A 26,357-nucleotide genomic window follows, 5' to 3' on the forward strand; every position below is an offset into this window, starting at 1 on the left:
GACTTCAGACAAGTTACATAATCTCTCTGAGCCTCTATTTCCCCATATTTAAAGAGACAATAATAATACACATCTAAATATCTTATAAAGATGTGAGAATTAAACAAATTACTATATATAAAACAGAACAGAACCAGGTGCCTTATAAGTATTTAATAATGATTAGCAAGTGTTATTAGTTCTCTGAGTTCTTAACCCTTTGTGGTACTCAATATCCCGCACTCTCTTATTCTGCATCTCTTTCAGTGCAATATTACATTAGATACACTCTCTTTCCTGCTTTCTGGACTCTCTACACTTTTATGTCAATAATTTTTCTGCCATACATAATACTTTCTTCAAAGTCTTCACATTTTACTTCAGAGCAAAAACTACACCTTAAGCATTATCTCCACACATCACCATTTCAGCAAGACTTCCTCCACCTCTGTTGTTTCTAAACTGCCCAATAAGCTGGCACTGTGGCATAGAAAAGCCCTCATTTATCTTTGCTAAAACTGAATCCAGTTCTTATTACACAACTACATTCAACTGGTACAATTTCATTAGAAATTTCTTTGCCAAAAAAAATTGTTCTTAGATTTCCATTCAGTTAATAGGCAAATTTGCACGCGTTACTCTTAATGCCTGCTCAGAATGAGGCACAGATACAGCGTCTCTTAACAAAAAAGACAAAATATTAGTAATGGCTCTTGACTTCTTTAGTGTTAATAAGGAAAACAAAAGTCAGAGATTTTTTTTTCTTTAGAAAAGCACTTGAAATTTTTTCTGTACCCTGCTTTATGTGTTCGCCACTCTACATTACTTATTTCTACACAAACCAATCTCTTTAGCTTGATCCCAAACTCCGGCTTTGCTTCTATCAAAATAATTAGCAAACCTGCGATATGTAGGTTCATTATTTTGTTGAATTAGAATGCTACAAGGTACCATGTGCTTTTTAACATATGAAAGAGAATCAAAATTTGAGCACATAAACTGTAAAAGCAGTTTCAGGTTCCAAGTATGAAACAATTACTAAGGCAAGCCATGTGTTCATATAATCACAGACATAACTAACCAGTTTCCCACAATAATTTTAGAAAGAAATGTGGTAAATCATAGCAGCCAGGTAAAACCATGTCTTAATTTGTAGCTTGAAAAATTAGGTTATTAAAATTAAAACTGTACTTAGATGTAAAATGTTATAAAATATTAAAAAGACTGACTTTATTTTACTATTTAGTCTCAAAACTGAGTAAATAGCTTAAGTTTATGATCAATATTATTTCATTTAATGACTATTCAAAGGAATAATTGATTTCAACATTCTCAATATAATTGTGAAAGTAAGACAAACATAACTAGCACTACAAAAATCTTCTGCTACGAGACTGTTACATAATTTTTCCAAAACAGTCTTACTCAGTGGAATATTTATTTCTGTCTTGCAGCACAAGCTATTCATAATGAATCACATTTTTAAAAAAATCTTAAAAAGATATACTGATATATATCAGAAAAAAAATGCTGACTCTGAAGGTATTTTCTGTCAAAATTTAAGTATGGTACAATGACTATTTTATAGAGTTCATTAATGAGATTGGGAAGAGATTATTAATCTTCAGAGTGTTAAATTGAACTTGCAGAGAAATTGATCAAGCTTCTCCTGACTCGGAAATACCTTTTGGCTATTATTGACTGAGAGTTTGGGACACTAATTATAATTCATATCCAGACATAAAAATCATGACATAGAATTTTTGAAATTTCTTAAATTCAAAACATATATGTACCATTTACCTTAATAGATGAAGTCTTAGAGGCTTAAGTTTTTATTGTGGAAATAAGGAAAACATACCTGGCTAGGCTGAAGGCATCGTCGATCAAACCTGCTCGGTTACTGACAGAAAGAACCTGAGGCCAATTGGAAGAAAAGAAAAAAAAAAAAAAAGGAATGTTTTAGGATTACAATGGCAAGTGCTCACATATTGAAAAAGATCTTTGATGAGCAAATCCAGTGTATACCTCATGGTTCCTTATTAACTGGTCAATTAATAATCTCCAGTTCCTTAGGTCATAGTTGACTCTAAAATAACCAGTTTGATTGATGTTTCCCAGCAGCCAGCTTCCTTTGTCCAAATAAGTTATTCTATGGTGCTCTGAAAAATAGCATTGGGGGGGGAAATAATTTTTACACTGTAAGAGTGAAAATGAAATGAAGTATGTTTTCTTAACACAAGATATAACAATATAAATAAATAAAGAAGAATGCCATTCTAGATACCTAGCTGAAACCTCCCCTTTAGTTAATTAATCACTTGCATCTAGAATTTACTAGAAAACTTTCAGTTGGTTCCTCGTTATTATCTCAATTAATTGTTTTCTTATAATTAACAATTTCGTTCTTGACAAAACCCCATTACCTACACATAATTTTCTTTCTGAATGTAAGTATAACCTAGAAATCTATTGCTATGATCACAAGGCTTTTAATTAGATTGTATGGGAATATAAGACTAGAATAAAAGAAAAAGTTTTACAGGCATAGTCACTTATTTTATTCAGGAAGAAAATGATTAAAACAATAGAATTCATTTACTTGAAAGACATTGTTGTTCTTGCCTTTTTTCTTGTGCTTTCTTGAGAGTATTAATAAACAACAGAGTTTTCAACATCATCAATAATGCTAGAAAAGCAGCCTTGTTTGTTCAAGATTCTAATATTGCCACATAGAACTAGAAGTAATGATAATAAATTCTGCTTATTGTAATCACTTTGAAAAATGGTAATTTGATTATATTCGCCAGTTAATTTAATTAATAAAAGTCAGTAAAAACAATATGATTACTTCTTACATCTTTAACTTTTTCAAATATGGTACAAGGAGAGAACACTATTCACTTGTAAATTTGGCCTTTAATGACTTCACAAAATCACAATTCACAACGTTAATAATGTTGTTGTTGATCTTCAGGAATTATGTTTCATAAAATTTGCACAATAAAGTTGACTTAAAATGTTTATACACACACACATGCACACACACACTGACCTTCACAAGAAAAATTTAAACAGCAACAACACACTGGTCTATCTAATTTCTGCAACAACTCAAAACATAAAATTCATCACAGAAACCATATGCCTCAGGTCTGAGTACAGGACACATCTCTAGTTCTTATTCCATTATTAAGGATTTTACACACCAGACTTCAAAATAGGAAATAAATTTTCTCCTTTATATTCTTGAAGGACTAAATTTATAGAATACTTTCCCTGGGTGGGAGAGGGGAAGTAAATAGATTTTGGGTAGATATTAATGCCATTAATTTTTCAGGTTCGAATGCATGTTAATTGATTTTCAAAAATTTGCAGTAAAACAAAACTTATACCCAAAAGTATGATGAACATGAAAATTTAATCTTCAACATTTCAAGTGTCACTTCAGCTTCTCACTACCTTATAAATTGTATCTATTGGAACAGACAAAAAAAAAACGAGACTCAAGCAGGTTAATTGGATTACTCAAGAAAACTGGAAATGGTGAAGCTCAGGTCTCCTGACTTGTGTACTTTTGCTATGCTATAATTTATTGATACAAAATGATATAGCACTTTTACTGTAACATGATGTACATTTTTCACATCCTTATATAGACTTGAAAGGGGGAAAATGGCACTGGAAAAAGAATATGTAGAAAAGCTTGATTTTTCTTTCAGCTTTCCTATATATAAATGTTTGAATTTAGATCATTGATTCTTTTTAGTTTTCACTTTCCTTACTTGTAGCTTGAGGGTCAAATAATGCCCTAAGATCTTTTCCAATTCTATGGTTCAACAGGAGAAGGAACTATTTTTGTTAGAGATTTTATCTACCCTAATTCATGGTACTTAAAAAAATAAATCTATCAGATGTTTTTCTAAAACGCAAATGATTTCTCAAGTCTCTGAAACTTTATAATTACATATTTTTCAAAATTTTAATTTTTATCCACACAGTTGCTTTGAATAAGTTTTAGAATATCATATCCATTTTACAGATGTAAAAATGACAACAGAAATAACAAGAAAATATGCCATTCTTAAAAACTAAAATAACCTCATAAAGAGGGATTTTAATTATCATGACTGAATTCAATGAATATAAATAACAACCTTAATATTGAGAATTTTGTTTTTCCTGAGTAACACTGTCTTCAAATATTCTAAGATTTTTATAGCAAAAATATTAAAACTATGATTGAATTCACTTGAGCTAAGAGCAAATTTGATAGTTTTTATCTAAGAAGTTTTTTTCAAAAAGTTACAGTATTAAAGGTGGGCATTGTAGCTCATGCATATAATCCCAGCACTTTGAGAGACTGAGATGAGAAGATTGCCTGAGCCCAAGGGTTCAAGATCAGCCTCGGCAACTTGGCGAGACTTCATCTCTACAATAAATCAAAAAATTAGCTGGGCATGGTGGCTTGTGCCTGTAACTTCAGCGACTTGGAAGGTTAAGGAGGAAGAATTGCCTGAGTACAGCAGGTCGAGGCTGTGATGACCATGATTGTGCCACTGCACTCCAGCCTAGGTGACAGAGTGAGACTCCAACTCAAAAAAAAAAAGTTACAATATTAAAACATCAAGTTTAATAAATGAACACATAACTTAGATTTTTATAAGTTTGAAATGGTAATGGATTCCTATGACATTAAATCTATTTTTTTTAATTATTTCCTGTTCATATTTTAAATAGCTAGCAAAACTTAACCCTATGCAATTTACTTGACTCCAGTTTTTAAACTAATTCCATTTAATATCTCATTGGTAGAATATAGTAAAAAGAAGATTAACATGTATATTAAATAAGAAAATAATCTCTACAAATTTTACATCTGACTAGCAGAATAAGAAAGACAGGCTTTTACTATCTTTAACTATGTACTTACTACATTTACAACTAAAATCTGAAGATTATTACTGTTCATGAATATTTTTATGCTTTTGTTACAAATGAGATCTTTGGAGAAATGATTTCCTGAAAGATTTTGTAAGAGATTTTAAAATATATTTTCAGTTATATATCCCCAAAATGTTCTTCAAATTAACTAATGTCAAGCAATTAATTTTAAAGAGATCTTTTCCAATGGTCTAATGAGGTATGGTATTTGATGAGATGAGTACCAAAATAAAAAGTATGGAAGTTATATTTTGAGTGATGGAAATAATAATTTAAAATTATATTTAGAATATATTCAAAATGGCACAAGATTTAGACTATATCAATGTACATAGTAGATGGCAATTTGTAAGCTTTTTTCCTTTTTTCCTTTAGTTTATACTTTCTTTTGAAATAAAAAGGGAAAATAATTAGACACTTCTGCCTAGTATTTGCTGGCTGCTGAAAATTAGAATTTTTTAAATGGTCAACCCTAATAATAGGGGTAACAATGTGAAACAAATTCAGAGATGATAGCATGTAGTGGATTCCTCACTGGTCTCTTATAAAAATCAAATGAGAATGTTTTGTGAAACTTATGAAGTACAATGTGTATATTATCCAAAGGCATAGTGTCGAGTAACCTGATGTTTCTGCAAAGCAATCTACCAAAGTATTAAAATTGTGTGTGTGTGTGTGTGTGTGTGTGTGTGTGTGTGTGTGTGTGTAGTCTGGGGAGGATTACATTACAGAAAACACACTCACAAGAAAGAGAGAGAGAGGGAAGAAAGGATAGAGGGAGGGAAGGAAGGAGGGAGAGAAGAGAAGGTAGGGAAGGAAGGAGGGAGGGAGGGAGGGAGGGAGGGAGGGAGGAAGGAAGGAAGAAAAGAAGGGAGAAACAAACTTCTAAAGTCAGCTCTTTACTTAACTAACCAACTCATATTTTGGGCAAGTTACTTCTCAAGCATTAGTTTCCTTATTTGTAAAATAGTGATAAAAATAACACTGGTTTTTAAAGCTTTTTCTTTTTTTCTGGGCTATGGCAATCCTTCTGCCTCAGGCTCCAGAGAAGTTGGGACAACAGGCACATACCACCATGCCTAGCTAATTTTTAGGTATTTTTGTAGATGAGATCTCACTATGCAGCCAGGTTTGTCTAAAACTCCTGGGCTCACGAAATCCTCCTGCCTCAGGCTTCAAAAGTGCTAGAATTATAAGGGAGAATCACTGCACCCAGCTAATATTTACTTCTAATTTTCAGAATCAATTTCTCTTTCATTTGATCTTTTCTTTCCTAACATTTGGCATTATATTTACTCCCTTCCAGTTCTATTAATTGAGTAGGCAATCAATATGCAAGCTGCTACATATATAAATGTTTGGATTTGGGATGTTTTCACATTAAGAATGAAAAAGATAAACATTTCAACTGGCTTTCAATAACTTAAAAGTTGGTTTAAAAACTATTTGAGGCTAAAATGATTTCTGCCTTACCTTGGCATTAATTAAATATTCATCTAAAATGTTTTATAAATTCAACTGTCAAGAATATATGATGATTCATATCAAACTTATATTTAATATCATCCACCAATGACTTTGCCTTAATATCTTGTGAGATCAAATCTATATCAATACTGACAATAACATCCTATAAAAACATTGGCTGACTATAAATAACTAAATATGAAATTTTTTACATATGTTGATAAGAATTTACCAGAATTTTAATTTTTTTTGTTGTTGTTGAGTTGGAGACTCACTCTGTCACCCTGACTGGAGTGCAGTGGCCGATCCCAGCCACCGCAGCCTCGACCTGCTGGGCTCCGGCAATCCTTCCGCCTCAGCCTTCCAAGTAGCTGGAACCGCAGGAGTGTACTACCACGCCCAGCTAATTTTTTGATTTATTGTAGAGATAAGGTCTCGCCTGCCCAGGCGGGTCTCGAACCCGCGGGCTCAGGCAATCCACTCACCTCAGCCTCCCAAAGCACGGGATTACAGGCTGAACCACGGAGCCCGGCTTAAAAATATTTTTATGGAGAAAAAATTTTCATTGATATTAGCTGACAATATTTTGGAAAAGATGTGACAACGTATAAAAGAAGATAAGAGTTAATGTCTTCTCTAATCTTTTTTTATTTATTAGTCATCAGAATTAAGGCCTTGAAGAAGAAAACTGAAAACAATGAGAATGGGTCTGAAAGGCAAAACATGAAGTTGGGTCATTCTTTTAAGTGCATCTTGAAAATTTCCTCCCAGATTTTTGTATTTACTAAATTTTCAGCAAACATTTCAGGAAGAATTGACTTAGTATGGGAATTCTGCAAAAGCCTCAGCATTTCAAATGTGACAATGTTTTTACATCAAGCAGAAGATTCTGCTGTGATTTAATGAAAAATGATACATTTTTAAATTAAAATGTGCAGGTTGCACACTGTACCCTTAGGGGTGAGAGGATATACCATTCATACCACCGTCTGCACAAATAGTATCTTCTAAAGTTATACACTGCACAAACTATGCAGCTGTGTGTAACAACCATACATAGCATTATAGGTGACATTTTAGGCAAATGTATGGTTTGAACCAAAACATTATTATTATTCCTGCTTAATAATGAAAGGTTATAGAGGAAATAATCCCTCAAACATAACCACTGGCTATTGGTCAAGAAAAGTTGTGACACTATTCTTGATACTCTGTGAGTGATAAAAGGATACCATAAATTACAGCATGGAAATAACTTGGAAGTCAGAGGAAATGGACCCATGAAAGATATCTAACAAAAATCAGACTTGCCTTGAATTCTCCCACTGTCTAAGAGTGAAGTTTTAGGTTAATCTTGATGTTTGGTTAATATCTTCACACTCTTTTAGTTTTTTTATTTCCAATCTACCTCCCAAAGATTTTACTTACAACATTTTACTTTATGTCTGAAGACTGTCCTGTCTCATGGTTCCTAAGAATCCTATGGAGGGATGATGTCATTCTAATAGTTGGAGAAATATAACATCTCACTGCTTTCACTCATAATTTCATAACAATAAATTAAACAACTACAATGGGAAAAGAGGAGTATAAAGACTAATTGTGAATTCAGAATTGTGATATAAATACTATCTATAAGATATGAAAGACTAGACTATGAAAAACAATTTAAATGGAAACACACCAATACATTTTAAGTTATTTTAATACATCACTATATTAAACATCAATGTTTCAATGTTTCACATACAATGCATATAAGTGAAAGCATACATTTTCATAACATGTGATTATGCAATAAAAATACAATAACAAGAAAATTTAAATAAAAATCCACCTTGACTTATAAGTGTTTACACTTCTGGAAAACAGATTAGATTTTCCTGTAAGAATTTTTTCTGGTATATATATATATACCTTGAACACGTTAATCTCCCTTGGAATAGCAAGAATGAGGGGGAGAAAACAATGTTTGTTTATACCTTACATAATTTCAAATAAAAGAGTTGTGGCTGTTTAAAATGATGCTTGCAAAAGACCATGACAACAACAATTAACAGCATGTGATAAAAGATAAAAATAAACAAATTATGAATATACTTGACCAACTAAATCTAAATGAAATGTTATATAAGATAATTGGCTTTTTCTTTAACTCAGTGGAAAACAGGGAGAAAAAAGAAACTGGTTTCACACTCTAACATGCAGGATATAGATTGGACTGAAGAAATAACTTTCTGACAGTAAACTGAAATAGGTTACTATCTTATTTGAAGATATTTAGAAAGAGAATAGAATCTCATCTCTCTCTGTTCCTTGAAGTTTGACCCTACCTAGAAGATGCTTTGACCTATCTAAGTTCCCCCCTTCTGGCCCTATAATTATATGATTCTCATCCCTTAAAGAATCAGTCTTTTTTAATTAATCAATTAATTAATTTTTTATTATAAAGAAAGGAGAAAAAAAAAGTGGAATTAAAAATGTGGCTTGTGTTTAGGTATTTGTCATATTGTTCTACTAGGGGTTGTAATTGTATTTTAATTACATTTGGGGTTATAAAATTATACAGTTTAAAACAATATGATTCGTATTACACATACTTTTTAAAAATTTTTGTCTTTACCATCACAGAAACAAATAAATTTAATAATGGCATAAGCAACTACATAGAAACTATACCATACCTAATTCTATAGAACTGATAATCATTCCTCTACCTTCTCTTTCTAGTTTGTCTTTATTCACATTTTATGAGTTGAAAACAGAGGTTAAGTTGCTAAACAATTATCTGAAACCAGATAGTTAGTTCCTCAGGGGAGAATATATATTTTACCTGATTTGTTAGACACCCAAATAATTGCTTCTGAAGACACATGACTTCTATTTCCTACCATAATAGTTAATGGAATCTGCCACAGGTAACTGCAAAATAAAAGAGAAGCTTTAAGAATAAAATAGCTATATCAAAACAATGTTTCCCATGCACCCTCTGTGTGATTTTTGTTACTTTCATTAACAAATAAAATAAAATAAGTTCCTAGTAATAAAAGTAAAGAATAAATCAAGAAGATAAATTAACTTTTTCAATGCCACTAAGAAGACTTAGTCTCTCAGAGTTTTAAATTCAATGCAGAAAAAGAAATACCAATAAGGCAACATATCTTACAAAATAATTCCTTTTTGCATTTGAAATCAACAGCAACTAATATCTACAAATTTGAACCCCATCATATATTGATTAAGGGTTAAAAATAACTTTTCTATTTGTTCTTTTATTAGATTAAGATACATTTCAGGCCTTTACATTTCAATATTCTACTTATTTATTGTCTAATGATTCTGCAAGACACTATTAACATACTTTACAGAGAAGTTAATATGGCATACCTAAAGTTACTCACTAAAAATAATAGAAAGAGCAAAACTAATCAGATTCCCCTAAAATCCAGATCAATACAATACAATACAATATATTATGGGACATACCTAATGCTCTGTGTTCCAAAATGAAATTTCCAAAATGATGCATCAAAAAGTATCCACTAACATTCAGGGACCAGTTGTAACTCTCAGCCATTAAAGCGATGCAATTTCTAACATTTAGCTTTTTGTAGGATAAAAATTGAGGCCCACAATTGTTATGTGAAGTAAATAAATTTAATCTCAAATGAGTAGCCAGAGATATGCTGAATAGTCTTTCAATAAGACTTATGACTATACTTTATTTCTTTCCTTGAAATATATTCAGATTTCTTTGGAACTATCATTACATCTTCATCAACAAGATAGTCAACAATTCCAGTATGGGAAAAATATAGTTTTATTTTATAAATGTAAGAAGTTATATTGTATGAGTTTAATAACTGTGAGAATAAACAACCAACTGAAAAATCTTCAGGAACCATTCTTGAGGTAATAAACATTATAATGAACATGTCTTTGTAGGGGTTGAGAGAAAAAGATATTTCTGAATCTGTCATGTGGAATTTTATTATTTTATCATTTCATGTTTTGCATTCACAACAAGCAGAATTCAGTAATAGTAAAGAGTCCAAATGGAAGATTGAAGGAAACTAAGAATTTTATGCTAACTTCTATCTCCAGTATGGAAAGTCAAAAAAATATGTTTGAATTCTAAATTCTAAAACTATATCCTGGAATGAATAAAAAAAAAGATTTTTGAGTGCCAATTATGGGGAGACATTATGCTACACTAATGTAACTACACACAATTGGTCAGGTAATAAAGCAGTTTTTAGTATTTACTCTTCAAATACAAGCTTGTATTTACTCTTCAGATAGTATTCAGTGAAAAACAACCCATGTAAGTAAGCTCTTTAACAAATACTTCCAAGTTTCCAACATAGGACTAAGAATATGCTCCAAATATTTAGTGACAGATTTGCTGAGAGAAAGAGATGAAGAAGTACATTTTAAAAATAGCTTTTCTCTAAAAATTATGAATCTCTTTTGGTAAATTGTAGCCATTAGTTAACAGACAACAATGGCCAATGCTGGGTCTGATTCTCAAGTTAAATTATAAACTCATATTTTAGTACCTAGATCTTGGAAATTTCTGGGAATAAGAGGCATTTCAAAACTTGCTATTGAATTTGATTGAATAGACTTGAATTAAAGTAAAATAAAAGAAACTAATTCAATTTATAGGTGAGACAGAAATTTTTATAAACTTGTCTTTTTAGTACACACCTTCCATACTGAGTTGGGTCAACTGAATTATGATGCCAAGTAAGCATTAGTTAAAGGATAAACAACATATAAAATTGAGGATGTTTAAAATCCTCAAGGATAAATGGGTCTTTGTAGCAACATCATAAAGTGCTTGTGAAACACTGTCTGCCCTTAAAAAAAACAAACACAATTTGAATGTATTTATATTGTTTTCTTCTAAATAAGTAGAGATTGTGATGAAAGTTGGTATGTTTTAATATTTGAGTTTTAGAAAAAGTCTCTAAAGTGCAGAAAAAAGATTTATATAAATACCTACATGTTGTTTACTCAATATAATATACACAGAAAACTTTCTGAATGTCAGACATGCAAGTTAATCATAAGATCATAGTTTACAAACATTGGAGCATGTTGTAAAACTTTAAAAAACATAGACTTCTATATTTTTCCTAAGAATGTTTTCGTTCTATATTCTGTATGCGTGTGTGTGTGATACACACACACAACCAAAACTACACATCATCACAAAGACAAATGAAAAGTTACAAGTCACCAAGCATCTGAAATTTATATTCATTTCTGAACAGTTGTACTGTCAACTCTATATGTTATTTTTATAAGTTTTCAAAAAACACCACACCATGTACAGCATGCATTTTGTCCTCTTATAAATTTCATTTAAAAAATCACAGAAAGCATGATAATTACATTATTTTGTGATTAAAAGACTAGAAGACATTAAACATCACTGAGTGAAAACCCTGTATGGTAAAGAAATCAAGAAATCTAAGACTGCAATGGGCTATATTTTAAAAAAGACTAGAAAAAAGAACTTGTGAAATTAGATTGGCTTCTAGCTGCTTAAGTATACTTGAATTTTAGTCATCGCACTTTTAGTCATCGCACTTTAAACATGAGAAGAAAAAAAAGCCAGGTATGGGTGACTCATACTTGTAATCCTAGCTACTCAGGATGCTGAGGATGCTGAGTCTGGAGTTTGAAATCACACGTAGCAAGATCTCAGCAAAGCAAAACCTTGCCTCTAATTTCTTTCTTTTCTTTTCTGTTTTTTAATTAGCTAGGAGTAGTGACACATGTCTGTAGTTCCAGCTACTAGGAAGGTTGAGGTGGGAGGCTGAGGCAGGAAGACTGCTTGAGGCCATGAGTTTGGCTGAGGCAAGCTATGATTGTGCCACTATACTCCCCCATGAGTGACAGGGCAAGAGTTCATCCCTTATTAAAAAAAAGAAAGAGAAATAAACCCCAAAAAAAATGCAATTCTATAATAAAACAATATCTATTCTAATGATTATATCAAGGTAGGAAAGAATAGGTGTATATTAGCTTGAGTGAAACATATTTTTTTAAATAATGTAAATATAATGAAGCATTAATATAGACTTTGTGAAAAACTGTTCAGGTGTCGCTGTCATCAAGGCAATAGGAGAAAAAAGATAAGACTGAGGAGGTAAATATAGTTTCCTGTAACACAGAACTCTGAGAAGCTACTCAGTGTGAGGAAACATTAGTTAACATTGCAATGCATTAACTTTATAAAGCAAAAGGCTACATAAATTCACAACTTCCCAAGTATCAAATTCTAGCATATATTTTACACTGTTATACATCAGCTAACTTTATGTAATTATTAGTTATATAAAGATCTTTCCTTTATATACTATAGTACAACTGTTACATATAAAAATATAATTACTGGATATATTTAAAATGTCCTATGCATATTGCAGTGTCCCTCAGAAAAATTAAGACAAAGAATTGATTATCCAGGCTTAGAAACTATTCACAATTTATAGAATTTCTGGCGTAAATAGACAGTAGGTTTTACTTCATCAACTGTGTGCATGTATAATAAAAATCTAGGAAGGCTATATACAAAGGCCAGATAGAATTGGCACTGAATCTTTGACTAGAATATTATAGTAAATTAAATGATCAATAGTATAAAATTGAAATACTAAATTTTCATCTACAAGCTCTATTATTTAAAAATAAATAGAAAATCATTTTTGAGACTAATGGAATCCCCTGCATTATTTTGCACAATATTTTATATGCCAAGTTATCTGGGTTCAAAATCATCCACATGATTTTAATACTCCAGCAAAAACAAAGCTATCTGGATGTTACATATGCTTACACAGTCTGGGAGAAATTTTTCCTTTAAATAGTCAGACTCATGGCTGGTACGTCTGATGTATGTAATAGGTTGACAGAGCATTTTTGTTCAAAATTTGTTCTGTCATCTGTGTGTCCTTTACGTTTTTCTGCACCAGTGATGCTTGTGCCAGACTGATCATTCTCAAAGGCCTGGCCTGAATCTAACTTTGCCACAGTCAAGTAGTTTTTATGTACATCCTGGCAAGGCCTGGGCTGATGCCTAAGCAAGTTTAGCCTGGGGCAAGAGGGTAGAGGATTAGAAGCAGAACTTAGCAGCTGTGGGGAATCCAGGTTAAGGGAAGCAGCACTGACAGTTAGACCCTAACCATGGTGACAGTGTGACAGGGTAATATAGTATTCCGCAAGTCAAGACAGTTGGATTGCAAATAAATATGTGTTGAGGGTCAATATAGACTGTATATGGAAGATATTTAAGACACTGCTTTCCTAAATTAGATACCAAATGTAGTCAGCAGAAACATTCCTGAATTTCTCTCACTTCTCTGTACAACCAATCTTGAAGCTAGCCTACTGGAAAACAATTTCCATCCTTCTTAGAGATAACAAAGCAAACTTAATGTATGCGCCAGTTCTCCTATAGACTGGTGGACAATAAAATCAGACTCCTAATTTTCCAAGGTAATGAGCAAGGGTAACCTAATCCAAAAACCTCATTTTATTTATTAATTTTAACTTCTCTATCGCCCTGCCCACCCCCAGTATCCCCACTACCAAACTTTTACGAGGGCCTCTTATATGAAATAAAACTGAATGATTTAAATTCTATGAACTTTCCCTGACTTAATCTTTAATGAGACACAAAATATGTAACATGAAGTAGAAAAGAAAGAAATCCAACATGCTGAGTTATCAGCAATTAAATAAAAGTTTCACAAGTAAGTTAAGGAAACAATAAAGATTTTATGTGTGCTACCTTGTAGTGGTTTTGAACACTAAAAATGGGGGTGAAGAACATATTTTGATACTCAGTGGCATTAATACATCATTTCAAGGTGCTTATTTTAAGTCCCTTTGATGTAGACATTATTTAGTTAAGATTTTTGTTTGTTTTAATTAGTTTTTCTGGATTATTAATTTCTGTTCTCATTTGTTTTATAACTCTCACAGTTTCCTCAATTCCATTTAATTCACTGCAACACATCTTAGCGTTCTTAAATTTAATTCAAAAAAAATTCATGGAGAAAAGAAAAACAATCACACTTATTTTGTAAAATCACCATGATAATTTAAAATTCTGCCTTCCTAAACAAATAACTTTAGTGTGCTGTTGCCTTGAGTGTTAAAATATCCAGGAAGTCAGAGTAAAAGAAGAATAAAAATGAAGATTACATTAATAAATAAAGAAACAGAAATTATATTTCATTTACAACATTTCAGAATTGAATTATTAATAATTTTTAAAATATTAAAAATGAAAAGGGAAATATAAGAATAAAAACATTTTTTAATGTAAAAAAGAGTGCTGTACCTGCTATTTTGAAGTTCAACTGCTTTAGTTTTAGCACTGATGTCATAAATAAAATGTTGTTGGTTAATTATTATTCTATTTTCTGCTGTTGTATTTCCCAAGATGGTGATAACAGGATAACCCATCTGGAGTGTCCACTGATCCATTACTTCTTGTATATTTACATATTTTCCATTCCTTTTTAAAGCCTTTACAACCAAAATTGTATAAATTAGTTTTATAAACATGAGTTATAAACATAATTAACATTGAGCCATTTTCATCTTTACCTTTACAATTTACCTAAATATGAAACATTTAAAGTCAGTGAAGCCAATATAATGTTCCATTAAAATTAATCTTCTTGCCTTAAATTAAGTTTCATGCATACATAGAGAAGAACGAACGTTGTATTAACATAAAAGTTTTTACATTAGTATTGTCTTTTTTGAAATTAGGCAAAGTATCATTCACTACCACTTGTAGTTTAAGTAATTTAAACCTCATTATCTTTATAATACATTATATCAAACATAAAAAGAGCAATATACGGAAATGGGAAACATAAAAAGTAAAAACAAATCATCAGTGTCAATAAAAGTTGTGTCTTATAAACTCAATTCAAATATTCAAGTAGAGGTTTTGATATTTGAACTTCCTATACGTTACCTCCGATAATGTATTCCAGAGATCATTTCTGGCTGCATTGCCATACTTATGAATGGTTAAATAATCCTACAAGAATATAAAATTGTAATCACAATTCAAAGGTTTAACAATTGGCAGCAAACACATTTATTTCTCAATTCAATTAACCATTTCCATTTGTTGGAGTTGCATTAATACAAAAAGAAAGACATACAAAAAGAAAGGCATACAAAAAAATGAAGAACTTCATTTTAAAATATTCCAAAAAGTTTTAACTGTAGCATATTTCCCAAGTCATCAAACAGTATGAATCTCATGAACATGATTTTTATAGCTATAATCACTTCATACAGATTCTCAGGGTCAACTATCTCCCTCTAATTGAGCAAATCAACACAGTCAATTTCAAAGAAACTACATCTGCAGTTAAATATTTAGGGAAAACTTTCCCATTACATTTTTGTGTTAAAGGGTTGAAAAGAAATAGCTTATCTTATGAAAAAAAATACAGCTGATATGGTGTTAAGAGCACTTTCTCTACAATCTGTCTGCAGTTTCCTTGTCTAGGAGAGGCTGCCTATTATAAATATAATAAATACTTATTTTCATAGGTTTGAAAAACACATTAATATTTAATTACAAAAAAGTCATTCGTAAGTTTATTTAATATTTTTGGGCTTAGGACTTCCCATTTTTCATGTTCCATCAGCAGCAGCTAAGGTTATACACTTTTTGTCAGATTTATACCTTATGGTTTCTCTCATTGTCAATGTATTATTTAGTTATGGCTACTTTGCATTATTTTTCTCAGATCTCAAAGTGGAAAAATAAGAAGAAAATTGTGTTTTATATTGTAAAACAAAAGATCCACTCTGTCACTTGAAATTCCATCATCTCTACAACATGTAGGTGGCAGATAAAATCCTAATTTACATCAAAGTACTGAATGAAAAAAAAAATGCTGACTCCTTTCAGTGCTTTATGTAGAGTGAGCTACTTAGGGGATAATTAAAGTTGGGGAAGCAAATTTTCTGAAACACAAATTGTAGCACCTGTGACAGATTCAGTTTTTGTTGGCAACTCCCAGCATAGCAAATGGTAACACCTACTTAATCAGACACCTAAAGATGCAATGTCCAACACTAACTTAGCAACCACAAATTCATCATCATCCTCAGGTGTTATGAACAAATTTGTTGAAATAAATACAACCCTGAATAACCATTCCAAATCACAATTTGGCTTTTGACATGCCATGTGAGGCTTTTTCTGCGTGAACCCAGAGACTAGGATTTAATAGATTATTTCTGCTTTACTTTGCAAAATTATTCTTTAAGCTTTTTTAGCACTTAAATGAATAAATCTGGGAACTATGGAACTTATAAAATATACATTTGCATTTTATTTTAGTGATGCCATAATAAAAAACATCAAAATTAGAACTATCTACTGTTAGGTTCTGTTTTTCATTAGTGCTGCTAGGATCACACACAATAATGAAACAAAGGACTAAAATAAGGCCCAATATACAACTACAGTTTTCTTCTTTCATATTATAAAAGTCTAACTATTCATAATATGAGTTGACCTTGTCCCAACATTGATCATCAGTTTGAAGTTTTCATTGCCTTCCCAGTCCAGGATAAGGTTCAAATTTCCACTTCAAGCCGGCCAAAATGGCAATTACCCATGCTTAAAAAGCAACTCCCAACTTGCATGCAACTATATTCAGAGAAGATAAAATGTCTCCTTGGACTTTCATTCCAGTATTATGATGTCATTGGAATTTTACTAAAATTTTACATAAAATCAAAAAAAGTTTCCTTAGTTATTTTAGCGTTTCTCTTGAACGAACATAAATTAAGGAAATGTTGCTTTGTCTTTGTGGAATTATGAAGAAACTTGAAGGATAGTGAGTGTGCTTCTAATAAGCAGTCATTCATTTATTCATTCATTCCACAAAATGCATGAAGCACTTAGCATGTGCCAGGCAAATTTCTGGGTACTGGGGAAACTGGTAACATTTTAGAAAAGGTTGCTAAGGACAACTACTATTACTGAGATGCCATTTGTTTAGGAGGATTTCTGTAACTGAAGCTGTAGAAATCTTGGTACAATAACCACTTGGCAAAATTAAGTCACATTTGGTATGTAATTGAATAAGAAGACTAAGTTCCTTTCAAACCTGTAAGTCAATGAATATAAAAGTGCTTGGAGCTACAACACTGAACTGGAAATCTAAGTTTACATTCATGTGCATGGAAAGTCAACCAGCAGTAGATTTGACATTATGATATAAAATACAAGAATGTTTTATTAATATAAAAACAATTGAGGGTTCTCTATGCTTGATAAGGGATAATAAAAGAACTATTAATGTAGTTTTCCTGAAAATTAAATGAATCAATATATGTACAGTCATTAAAAAGTGAAGAGTGCATAGCATGCCATAAATATTCAGTGGGCTATGACTGTTATTATCTTTTTTACCATCTCAGGCTATAGGTTGTAAAACTAAGTAACAGAAAGAAAAGCATCATTACCAATAATAATTAAAGAATACAGCACATGAAAACAATCATATTTGCTTTCTTCTTAGCACTGTAGGAGTTGCTTTCTATTTTATCTCATTCAATCCATATAATAATATTGAGGTAGATACTATTATTATCATTCAATAAATCAGAACACTGGACCTCAGCGACTTCAGCTGATATCCAAACTCTATACCTGTGCACACAAAAGACTACCCAAATCCAATATCCTATCCAAGAGACACTGCATGAATAATTAAATCATATTCAAAACTAAACTCACTGTCTTCCCCAGTACTGGCTACATTTGGTGGCCCTCCCCCAGTAATTATCTTTCCATCCACCTCAACCCAAGAGTTATCTTGATGCCTCTCTCTCTTGCCTTTCTACCACACTCAAGTAATAATCCATCACCTAAATATCCCCCAAGATTCCACCTTTTTCTTATTTAGAAAAATGCTGTTTAACTCTACAGCATCTCACTTGGCAACTACTCTGTAACATCTTTTTTTTTTTTTTTTTTTAGTTGGAGTCTCACTCTGTTGACCAGATTGGAGTGCAGTGGCCGCTCCCGGCCACCACAACCTCGAACTGCTGGGCTCTGGCAATCCTTCCGCCTCAGCCTTCCCAGTAACCACAATTACAGGCATGCGCTACCACGCCCAGCTGATTGTTTGATTTATTGTAGAGATGAGGTCTCGCTGCCCAGGAGGGTCTCAAACCCACGGGCTCAGGCAATCCACTCACCCCAGCCTCCCAAAGGCGCGGGATTACAGGCTGAGCCACGGAGCCCGGCTCTCTGTAACATCTTACTTGGACGACTACAGTTGCCCTCGCTTCTGCTCTGTGCCTTTCAAACTTAGTCTCTATAGTGAAGCCAGAATGATTTTGATTAAATGCACATGAATCCTTGCTATATTCAGAATATGGTCCAAACAAACACCTTAATGTAACTTAAAATTGTTTCTCATTGTTTTGTCCCTCTGTACCTCTCTAATCACATTTGGTTAACTTGTTGCTTTCTGGCTCAATTTAGTCACTCTCAGCTTTCTGAAGATGCCTAATTCGTATTTTCTCTCTTTTCTAGTTGTCTCTGCATGCAATTCTCTGCATTTTCTTTTCTTTTTTGCCTGCTTACATTTTCAGGACTCAATTTTGATGCATTTCCTCCAGGAGTCATTTCTGCCCATTTCAATTCCCTTCCTAATTCTAAGTTAAATACCTCTTATACATTTTCACACACTGCATTACATAAGACCATTTATCATGCTCTGTTATAGTTAGCTTACTCATATTAGCTTGTTCATATAGTCTTTAAATTCCATGTTACCACTGTTTAAATTCTTTTAAATTTCTGTTTACCACTGTTTAACTGGCCTCTTTGTGCTCAGTCTAGTACTCAGTAGATGCTCAGTATATGTGCTTGATTTATCTTTTCTTATGTACTATGCCTTTATGATAAAAACTAAGAATGCAGTAAACAGAGATTTCTTATATCCATCGGGCTTCTCCAAAATGTCACTTTTAAATACTAATACAGAGCATAATTCATTATTTCTGTGCATATTTGCTAGATATATAACTTCCATTAATATATGCAATTGCATATGATGTTGTCAAGATGAGAACTACTGCATACAAGGCCATTTTTGTTTTACTTCCTTTGCTAGCAAGTGACATGGTTCATAACATTTCATGTATAAAAACCAACAGGACTAATAAAGACAAGGGGAAGAGTAAAAAGTGAACTGAAGAAGTAATGCCTTATCATCCTTTAAGATTTACCTGGAAATAATTATGTAGTGCTTCCTATCTTATTAATGAATCCTTAAGCATATTAAGACAGAGGATCAATCACAGAAATGGTCTATCCCTTGGAACATAGAGAGATGGTTCAATAAATACTGTATGCATTGGTTTATATGTGTATAACTGCAAGTAATTAAAAACCCTACAATGACTTTTAAAATACCAATATTTACCATTTCCTATTATAAGAAGGTAGGACAGAGCCACAGTCACCATTCTCTGGAATGATTCTGGTCCCACCTTTACCTATGTTTTAGCTTTATTCTCAGGTTTGTGGCTAGATGGCAGCAGCAATCCCAAACTTCACATACGGACATGACATTTTACTGAGGAAAGAGGCAGAATTTCTTCCTGAGAACTTCTTTTTAAGATTCAGGAAAACTTCCCCTCAAATCCTTCAGCAAATGTCTCATTTTCATTTGTCAAAACTGCATTATGTGATCTAGCAAGAGCCTCTGACTGCAGCTTAAGGAAGCATTGTTTGGACTTTACCCAAGGAAGGAGATATCCCTCTGAAATATGTGGCTCTTCAGAAGAGGATGAAAATTTGAGCAAAGTCAGAATTCAGTTAATAAAAAAGAAGGGACAATTAGCTATGGGAAGACCACGAATAGTGATTTACCCAATGTGACTGGCAACACGAGTTTGGGCCTCAGTGATTTTGGGAAGTAGGATGCCATCTACTTGTAAAACCAGTCTGGAAAAAACTAGGTAAATTCAAACATTGATTTTTCTATGTGACAAGAAGACTGAAGAGAGGGTTTGAAATATTGTTGCTTTCTATCAAGAATAATTGTACCTCAAAAAATCTGTAGTGGGCATTTGTCTTTTTTTTTTTTTTTTTTTTTTTTGGCTTTCCAGAATTTAAACACCAGTTTTATATGGGGGCAATAACTCACTATAGAATCTGGCAAGAAGGGAAAAACTCTGCCTCTCACTATTAAAATAAGGGGGACAAAATACTAAATACTCCATATCTACTTTCCTTGGCAACTAAAGACTAGGCATGTGCTCTGGCCTCAGATAAGAAGATGCTTCACCTCAGGACTATGAATCCTAAAGAATAATGCCTGTGATGGCAACACTGAGCATACTGTGGTAGCCACAAAATGGCAGCAACTGAACTTCTCTGGCACGACCTTGGGTAAATTTCTTGATTTTTTAGCTTCCTTAAGTTTTACTCTCTGTTTGTAAGCCTAGCTCTTCAGCCTTTCCAGTGAGCCTATGGGCTATCCTATGTCCTTTAAATAAATTTCTTTCTGCCTTAAGTGTGCATGTATTTATTTATTTATTTTTTATTTGGAGTCTCACTCTCTGTCACCCAGACTGGAGAGCAGTGGCGTGCTCATGGCCACCGCAGCCTCGACCTACTGAGCTCAAGTGATCAATCCGCCTCGGCCTTCCAAGTAGCTAGAACTACTGATGCAAGCCACCACGCCCGGCTAGATTTTGTGATTTATTGTAGAGACGAGAGCTCACCAAGTTGCCTAGGCTGGTCTTGAACCCCTGGGCTCAAGTAATCCTCTCACCTCAGCCTCTCAAAGTGCTGGGATTAAAGGCTGAGCCACTACACTCAGCCCTTTCTACTTAATTTAAACAGAGCTTATTTACATTGCTTGCAACTCAGAAACTTGACTAATACAACAACAATGGGTTATACAAGCAAAACAGACAAAACCACCTTTGAATTATCTTGGTGATCCCCAGAAAGAAAAATGGAAACTATCTCTTGCAATATACACAAAATAAAATTAAAGAACACCACGTTCTATTTAGTAAGTCTATTACGCTTCTGTTGTGTTATGAATAGTAGGGGTGGGAGGGAGAAGATGTATACTTAAATTTATTTTTTAAATATCAGACAAGAAGATTGGAGAAAAAGATTAAAACTAAAAGGAAATTTGAAAATTTTCATACACTAGGATGACAATAAAAAATAAAACAGAGGAAAACTTTTGTCTTAAACAAAGCACCCAGAGAAGGGGCTTTTAAACTGGGAATCACAAGCTCTGAATTTACATATTTGTAAGTATGTGTGTTATTAGAATAAGATGATCTTAAAGGAATCCATGAACAACAACAAAAGTAGATTAAAAATGCCAGATCACAGCAATGTCACACAAGAGTTAGATAAAACTCATTTGAAGTCTGGTCCATGCACATCAGAGGATGTTTTTACATTCCCTGACCTTGAGAAACTGAAGCAAGGAGACTAAAACAGTGACTGATGACCAACTAAAGAACGCTAGACTACAGACCAAGGTATTTATTTGGATTAACACCTGGAGACTGGTTGGAAATTATGAAATTAAGTAAAAAGGAGCCACAAAGCATGCAAAAATAAAATTAATATTTGCATTTTTATCCTATTAGACAAGAACCAAAGTTTAGAAAGTATAAATAATGATTGGAACCTTTCTTTAACATTAAATTACAGTAAGTTTCCAAGAAAAAAACCTAGTATATTAAGAACCATTACTAAACTCTTTGAGGTACAGCAGTTTCAAACCATCAGACACAGGGGGAAAAAAAGAGGTGACACATTAAGGAAAGAAATCTATTTGAAGAGATAGAAGAACTATAGTTGAAAAGTCAATTTTCATTGTTTGCTTGCTATTCTAATTTTGCAATTTTAAAATATGTGTTAACTCTAAAATTACCTTTAGAAGTGACTTGCTTAAACACGGGAGTGTTCAGATATTTCCCTAGGAACAAAAGGGCATTTTACATGTTCTAAAAATCCATTCCCCCGACTAATGAATGGAAATGTTGTCAACATCAGTATTCATTTATAATAGGTTGCTAAATATAGCAGAAAATCAGAAAATTTTAAATCAAAACAACCTGCCAGCACATGAAAGGTTTTCTTGTTTGTTCACTTTAAATTATAAACAATGGCATATTTCACACCACTTTTGTTTTCAAAGATTTCCTTTGTAGTAATTATAGATCATGCTATCAATGCCTCAACACACAGTCACATCACCAGAGTTATAATTCCGCCACTATTGGATTTATGTTCCATTCCAGGAACAACATGACAGGGTCCTCCACCTGTCAGTGAAATAGTGTGTGTCGCAGTCTATAGGGGTGTTCTAGGGTACTAAAATATCCCCACCTCTCACTTTTGCAGCTAGCTTGAAATATTACTGAGACATAAAATGAATCTATTGGTAAAGACGAAGTTTGTGAATTGCTTTTTCTGAATGTCCTGGTAAAGAGCTTTGACCACTACAAACTCACAAAATAGACAAATTATATCCTGGCTGTAAAAATGCACCACCTCTTGTAAATCAAGGTGCCCACTGATTGTAGGCACACACATGTAGTTCTACTCTGTCACACCTTGCTTGCTCACCCCTGGTGCTGTTGACTAGTTGAAAAGAAATGTAATTTAGTTGAGAAAGAAGTACTGTGTATATTCAGAAGAATTGAATATGAATCCAGGCTGATCCTTACCAGTCATGAGATGTTGAATATAGTATCTATTATTTTTAAACTTTAATTTCTTCAACTGAAAAATATAGATAATGTAGTACCTACATGATAAAAGTATGCACAGACTATCATAAAACAAATAAAACACTTAGAAAACTACCAGCTGCAAAAAGAACACATGAACCATCCATTATTTTAATAATAAACTTAATGGGAAAAAAATCTAGAGTCAACTTCTTTTTCCACTCCCCTACAAAAGAAGTCAAAATGTTCTAGAAGCCCCATAGAAAAAATTATATGGACTAACTTGAAGGGAGAAAGTGCTTGGGTGTGGGGGGGAAGAAGATAAAACAAAGAAAAAAATTAAGACCAAAGCTTCTTTAGACTCAGGGAAAGCCTAGAAGACTTGAGTCTTGGATGGTGCTTCAAGCCATGAAATCTGGTGCCCTGTCTTTCGTGGAACTCTACTAACATGACAGAACTACAATTGCATAGCTCATGGGATGGACACACTAATTCAACTCATCAGCAAAAAATAGGCTTGCCCAAGTTGACACTAAAATAATAAAGACACTAGCCTTCAGTTGAGCAGAGAGACTTGGAAAACATATGTACAAACTCAAGAAACATCCTGTATCTCTACTGTTTTCCCAATTACTCATCAATGCACTCCAGAAAACCAATCACACTGCATATCAAAGTGGATGAGGCCAGAGGGCTCTTTACCATATTTTGGAATGAAAAAAGTTCCCTGTGACATTCTCATATTAATGGGTATGACATAAGAGGAATTCAATAAGGATAGTTTAAATTTTCCATATAAAGCATGATGAATTTATTTTATTCAGTGTTCAAATAATAAAACTTTGCTAATCTACTGCTTACTGTTATCACTATTAATGGCAGGTTATTTGTCAGACCTTTCATGTCTTCACTTTCCTAATTATTCAGCTGAGATTTCATAGTTTGGTCTTAATCAATTTCTGAGAAATAGCTTCATCTTTCTTATAGTTCTGTCCTTCAATTATGCTAGTTTCGAAAAAAAAAATACAATCATGAATGAATCTAAATATTGGTCCTTTTCAAACCTGTATTCATGCAGCTGAATATCATAGGATAAAATCATACAATTGAGAAGTTGAGCTTTATTAAAAATTCATAATTAACAAGCACAAATAAGAATGCAAAATTGTCAAAAATAGCTTTCCTAGTCTTCCAAATCCTCCATCATCAAATCTCTCCACCTTCCACCCTAACTTCACTTTCATTCAGAAAGTGAACTTGTCTCAAAAAACACTGAAAAAATAGAAGTCATCAGAAACGACTTCTCTCATTTTGCCATTAACAGATCTCCAAATTTACTGGAAATATGTCTCCTATTAAAGACAAGTCCCAGCCCAGGTACAGTGACTCATCCTGTAATACCAACATCTTGGAGATGAAAGTGAAAGGGTCACTTGAGGCCAGGGGTTCAAGACTAGGCAGGGAAACATAATGAGACCCCATCTCTCTACAGAACTGTTATTTTTTATTTAGTTGGGTGTGGTGGCATATGCCAGTAGTCCCAGCTACTCAAGAGGTTGAGGCATTCGAGGATCATTAGAGCCCAAGATTTGTAATTACAGTGAGCTATGATCATACCACTGCACTCCAGCCTAGGTGACAGAGCAGGATCCTGTTTTTTAAAAAAAAAACACGAGTTTCTTCACCTTCTCAAGAACCAAAGTCACAGAGTTTTTGTCTTACTTCTCCAACATTATCAAATACATCCTCTCCAGAATCTTTCTCTGATAGCCTAAAACCAATACAACTATCTCTCCTCTTTAAAAACAAAACAAAACCTTCCTTAGACTTCAACATTCCACTTCCCACACCAAACTACAGACCTCATTTTTATGATCTTTTTCTTTGGCAAATTTCTTTTTTTTTTTCCTTTCTTTTTTTTGAGTTGGAGTCTCACTCTGTTGCCCAGATTGGAGTGCAGTGGCCGCTCCCGGCCACCACAGCCTTGACCTGCTGGGCTCCAGCGATCCTTCCACCTCAGCCTTCCAAGTAGCTGGAACTACAGGCGCATGCTGCCACAACCAGCTGATTTTTTTATTTACTGTAGAGATGAGGTCTCGCCAAGTTGCCCAGGAGGGTCTCGAACCCGTGGGCTCAGGCAATCCACTCAACTCAGCCTCCCAAAGTGCGGGATTACAGGCTGAGCCACCGAGCCCGGCCTGGCAAATTTCTTTACATTTTATTCTACATACTGTTTCCATTTCCACATTCTCATTTACTCTTTAACTCATTCCACTGCAACAAGCAAATGTGCAGGCTAACAGAAAGAATGACTTTTCATCTTTTTTGTGCTCTACCTCACTGCTGCATTTAACCTTGTTGGCCACCTTCTTATTCTCAAATTCTTCTCTTGGCACAGGTGACAGAATGCCCTTGATATTCTCCCTGCCTCTCCAGCTGTTCCACCTCAGTCTCCTTTGCAGGTCCCTCCTCTTCCAACCTACATGATACAGACCTTCAGGATTTGGTCCCAGGTCCTCATCCCAGAAGCCTCAGAATCATTCTTGATTAATTTCTATTCCTTGCCTCTCCTACCACACTCTTCACCCAGTTTATACATAGGTCCATTGAATTGTACCTTCAAAATACATTTAGAATTCATCTATGTCTTTACATTTCTATTAAATATTTAAGCCTCTGTAATTTCTCACCTGAATGTAAAATTCTCCTCCTTATTTATTTATTTTTTTTCTTATCCCAATTCCTTTCTTGGTACTCTGCTTCCCCAATCCCTATGCATTTTTACAATAAGCCAGAGAACTGCTCTACATGTAAATGGAGCCATGTCATATCCAGTTTAAAACTGTTTAATAGTATTTCACTACACTTGAAAAAACCTTCTCAGCACAGACCACTCAGGCACTGCACAATTGGCAACTGCTCACTTCTCCTACCTCTTATTCTTACAAACTCTGCTCATTCACACCAGTTTCTTTCTTTTTCTTAAACACGTTTAGTTCTTTGTCTCAGTCCTTTACACAAGCTCTTCCCTCTTCCTGGAATCTCTCCCCACACCCACCTCTTGCTTATTCTTCAGACCTCAGCATACATGCCTTCTCTTCAAGAATAATTCACTGGACACTCAATCTGAAGTTGCTCTAAGCCGCCCACTTATGCTCTTTCATGGTGTCCTATTT

General features: G+C 33.4%; 1 protein-coding gene across 1 annotated transcript in view; it reads right to left on the reverse strand.

Moving 5' to 3' along the window:
- TRHDE (thyrotropin releasing hormone degrading enzyme) overlaps positions 1-26,357 on the reverse strand; it is a 234,244-nt gene that overhangs the window by 112,508 nt on the left and 95,379 nt on the right. The window contains exons 6-10 of the mRNA XM_008062479.1: positions 15,398-15,463; positions 14,750-14,937; positions 9,224-9,312; positions 2,008-2,141; positions 1,841-1,896 (exon numbers count right to left, since the gene is read on the reverse strand). Of these exons, the coding sequence (XP_008060670.1) occupies positions 1,841-1,896; positions 2,008-2,141; positions 9,224-9,312; positions 14,750-14,937; positions 15,398-15,463 (533 nt within the window). The remainder of the gene's footprint in view (positions 1-1,840; positions 1,897-2,007; positions 2,142-9,223; positions 9,313-14,749; positions 14,938-15,397; positions 15,464-26,357) is intronic.

The sequence above is a fragment of the Carlito syrichta genome, unplaced genomic scaffold (assembly GCF_000164805.1).
Source record: "Carlito syrichta isolate Samal-C Ts95f unplaced genomic scaffold, Tarsius_syrichta-2.0.1 Scaffold305719, whole genome shotgun sequence".
Lineage (NCBI taxonomy): Eukaryota > Metazoa > Chordata > Mammalia > Primates > Tarsiidae > Carlito > Carlito syrichta.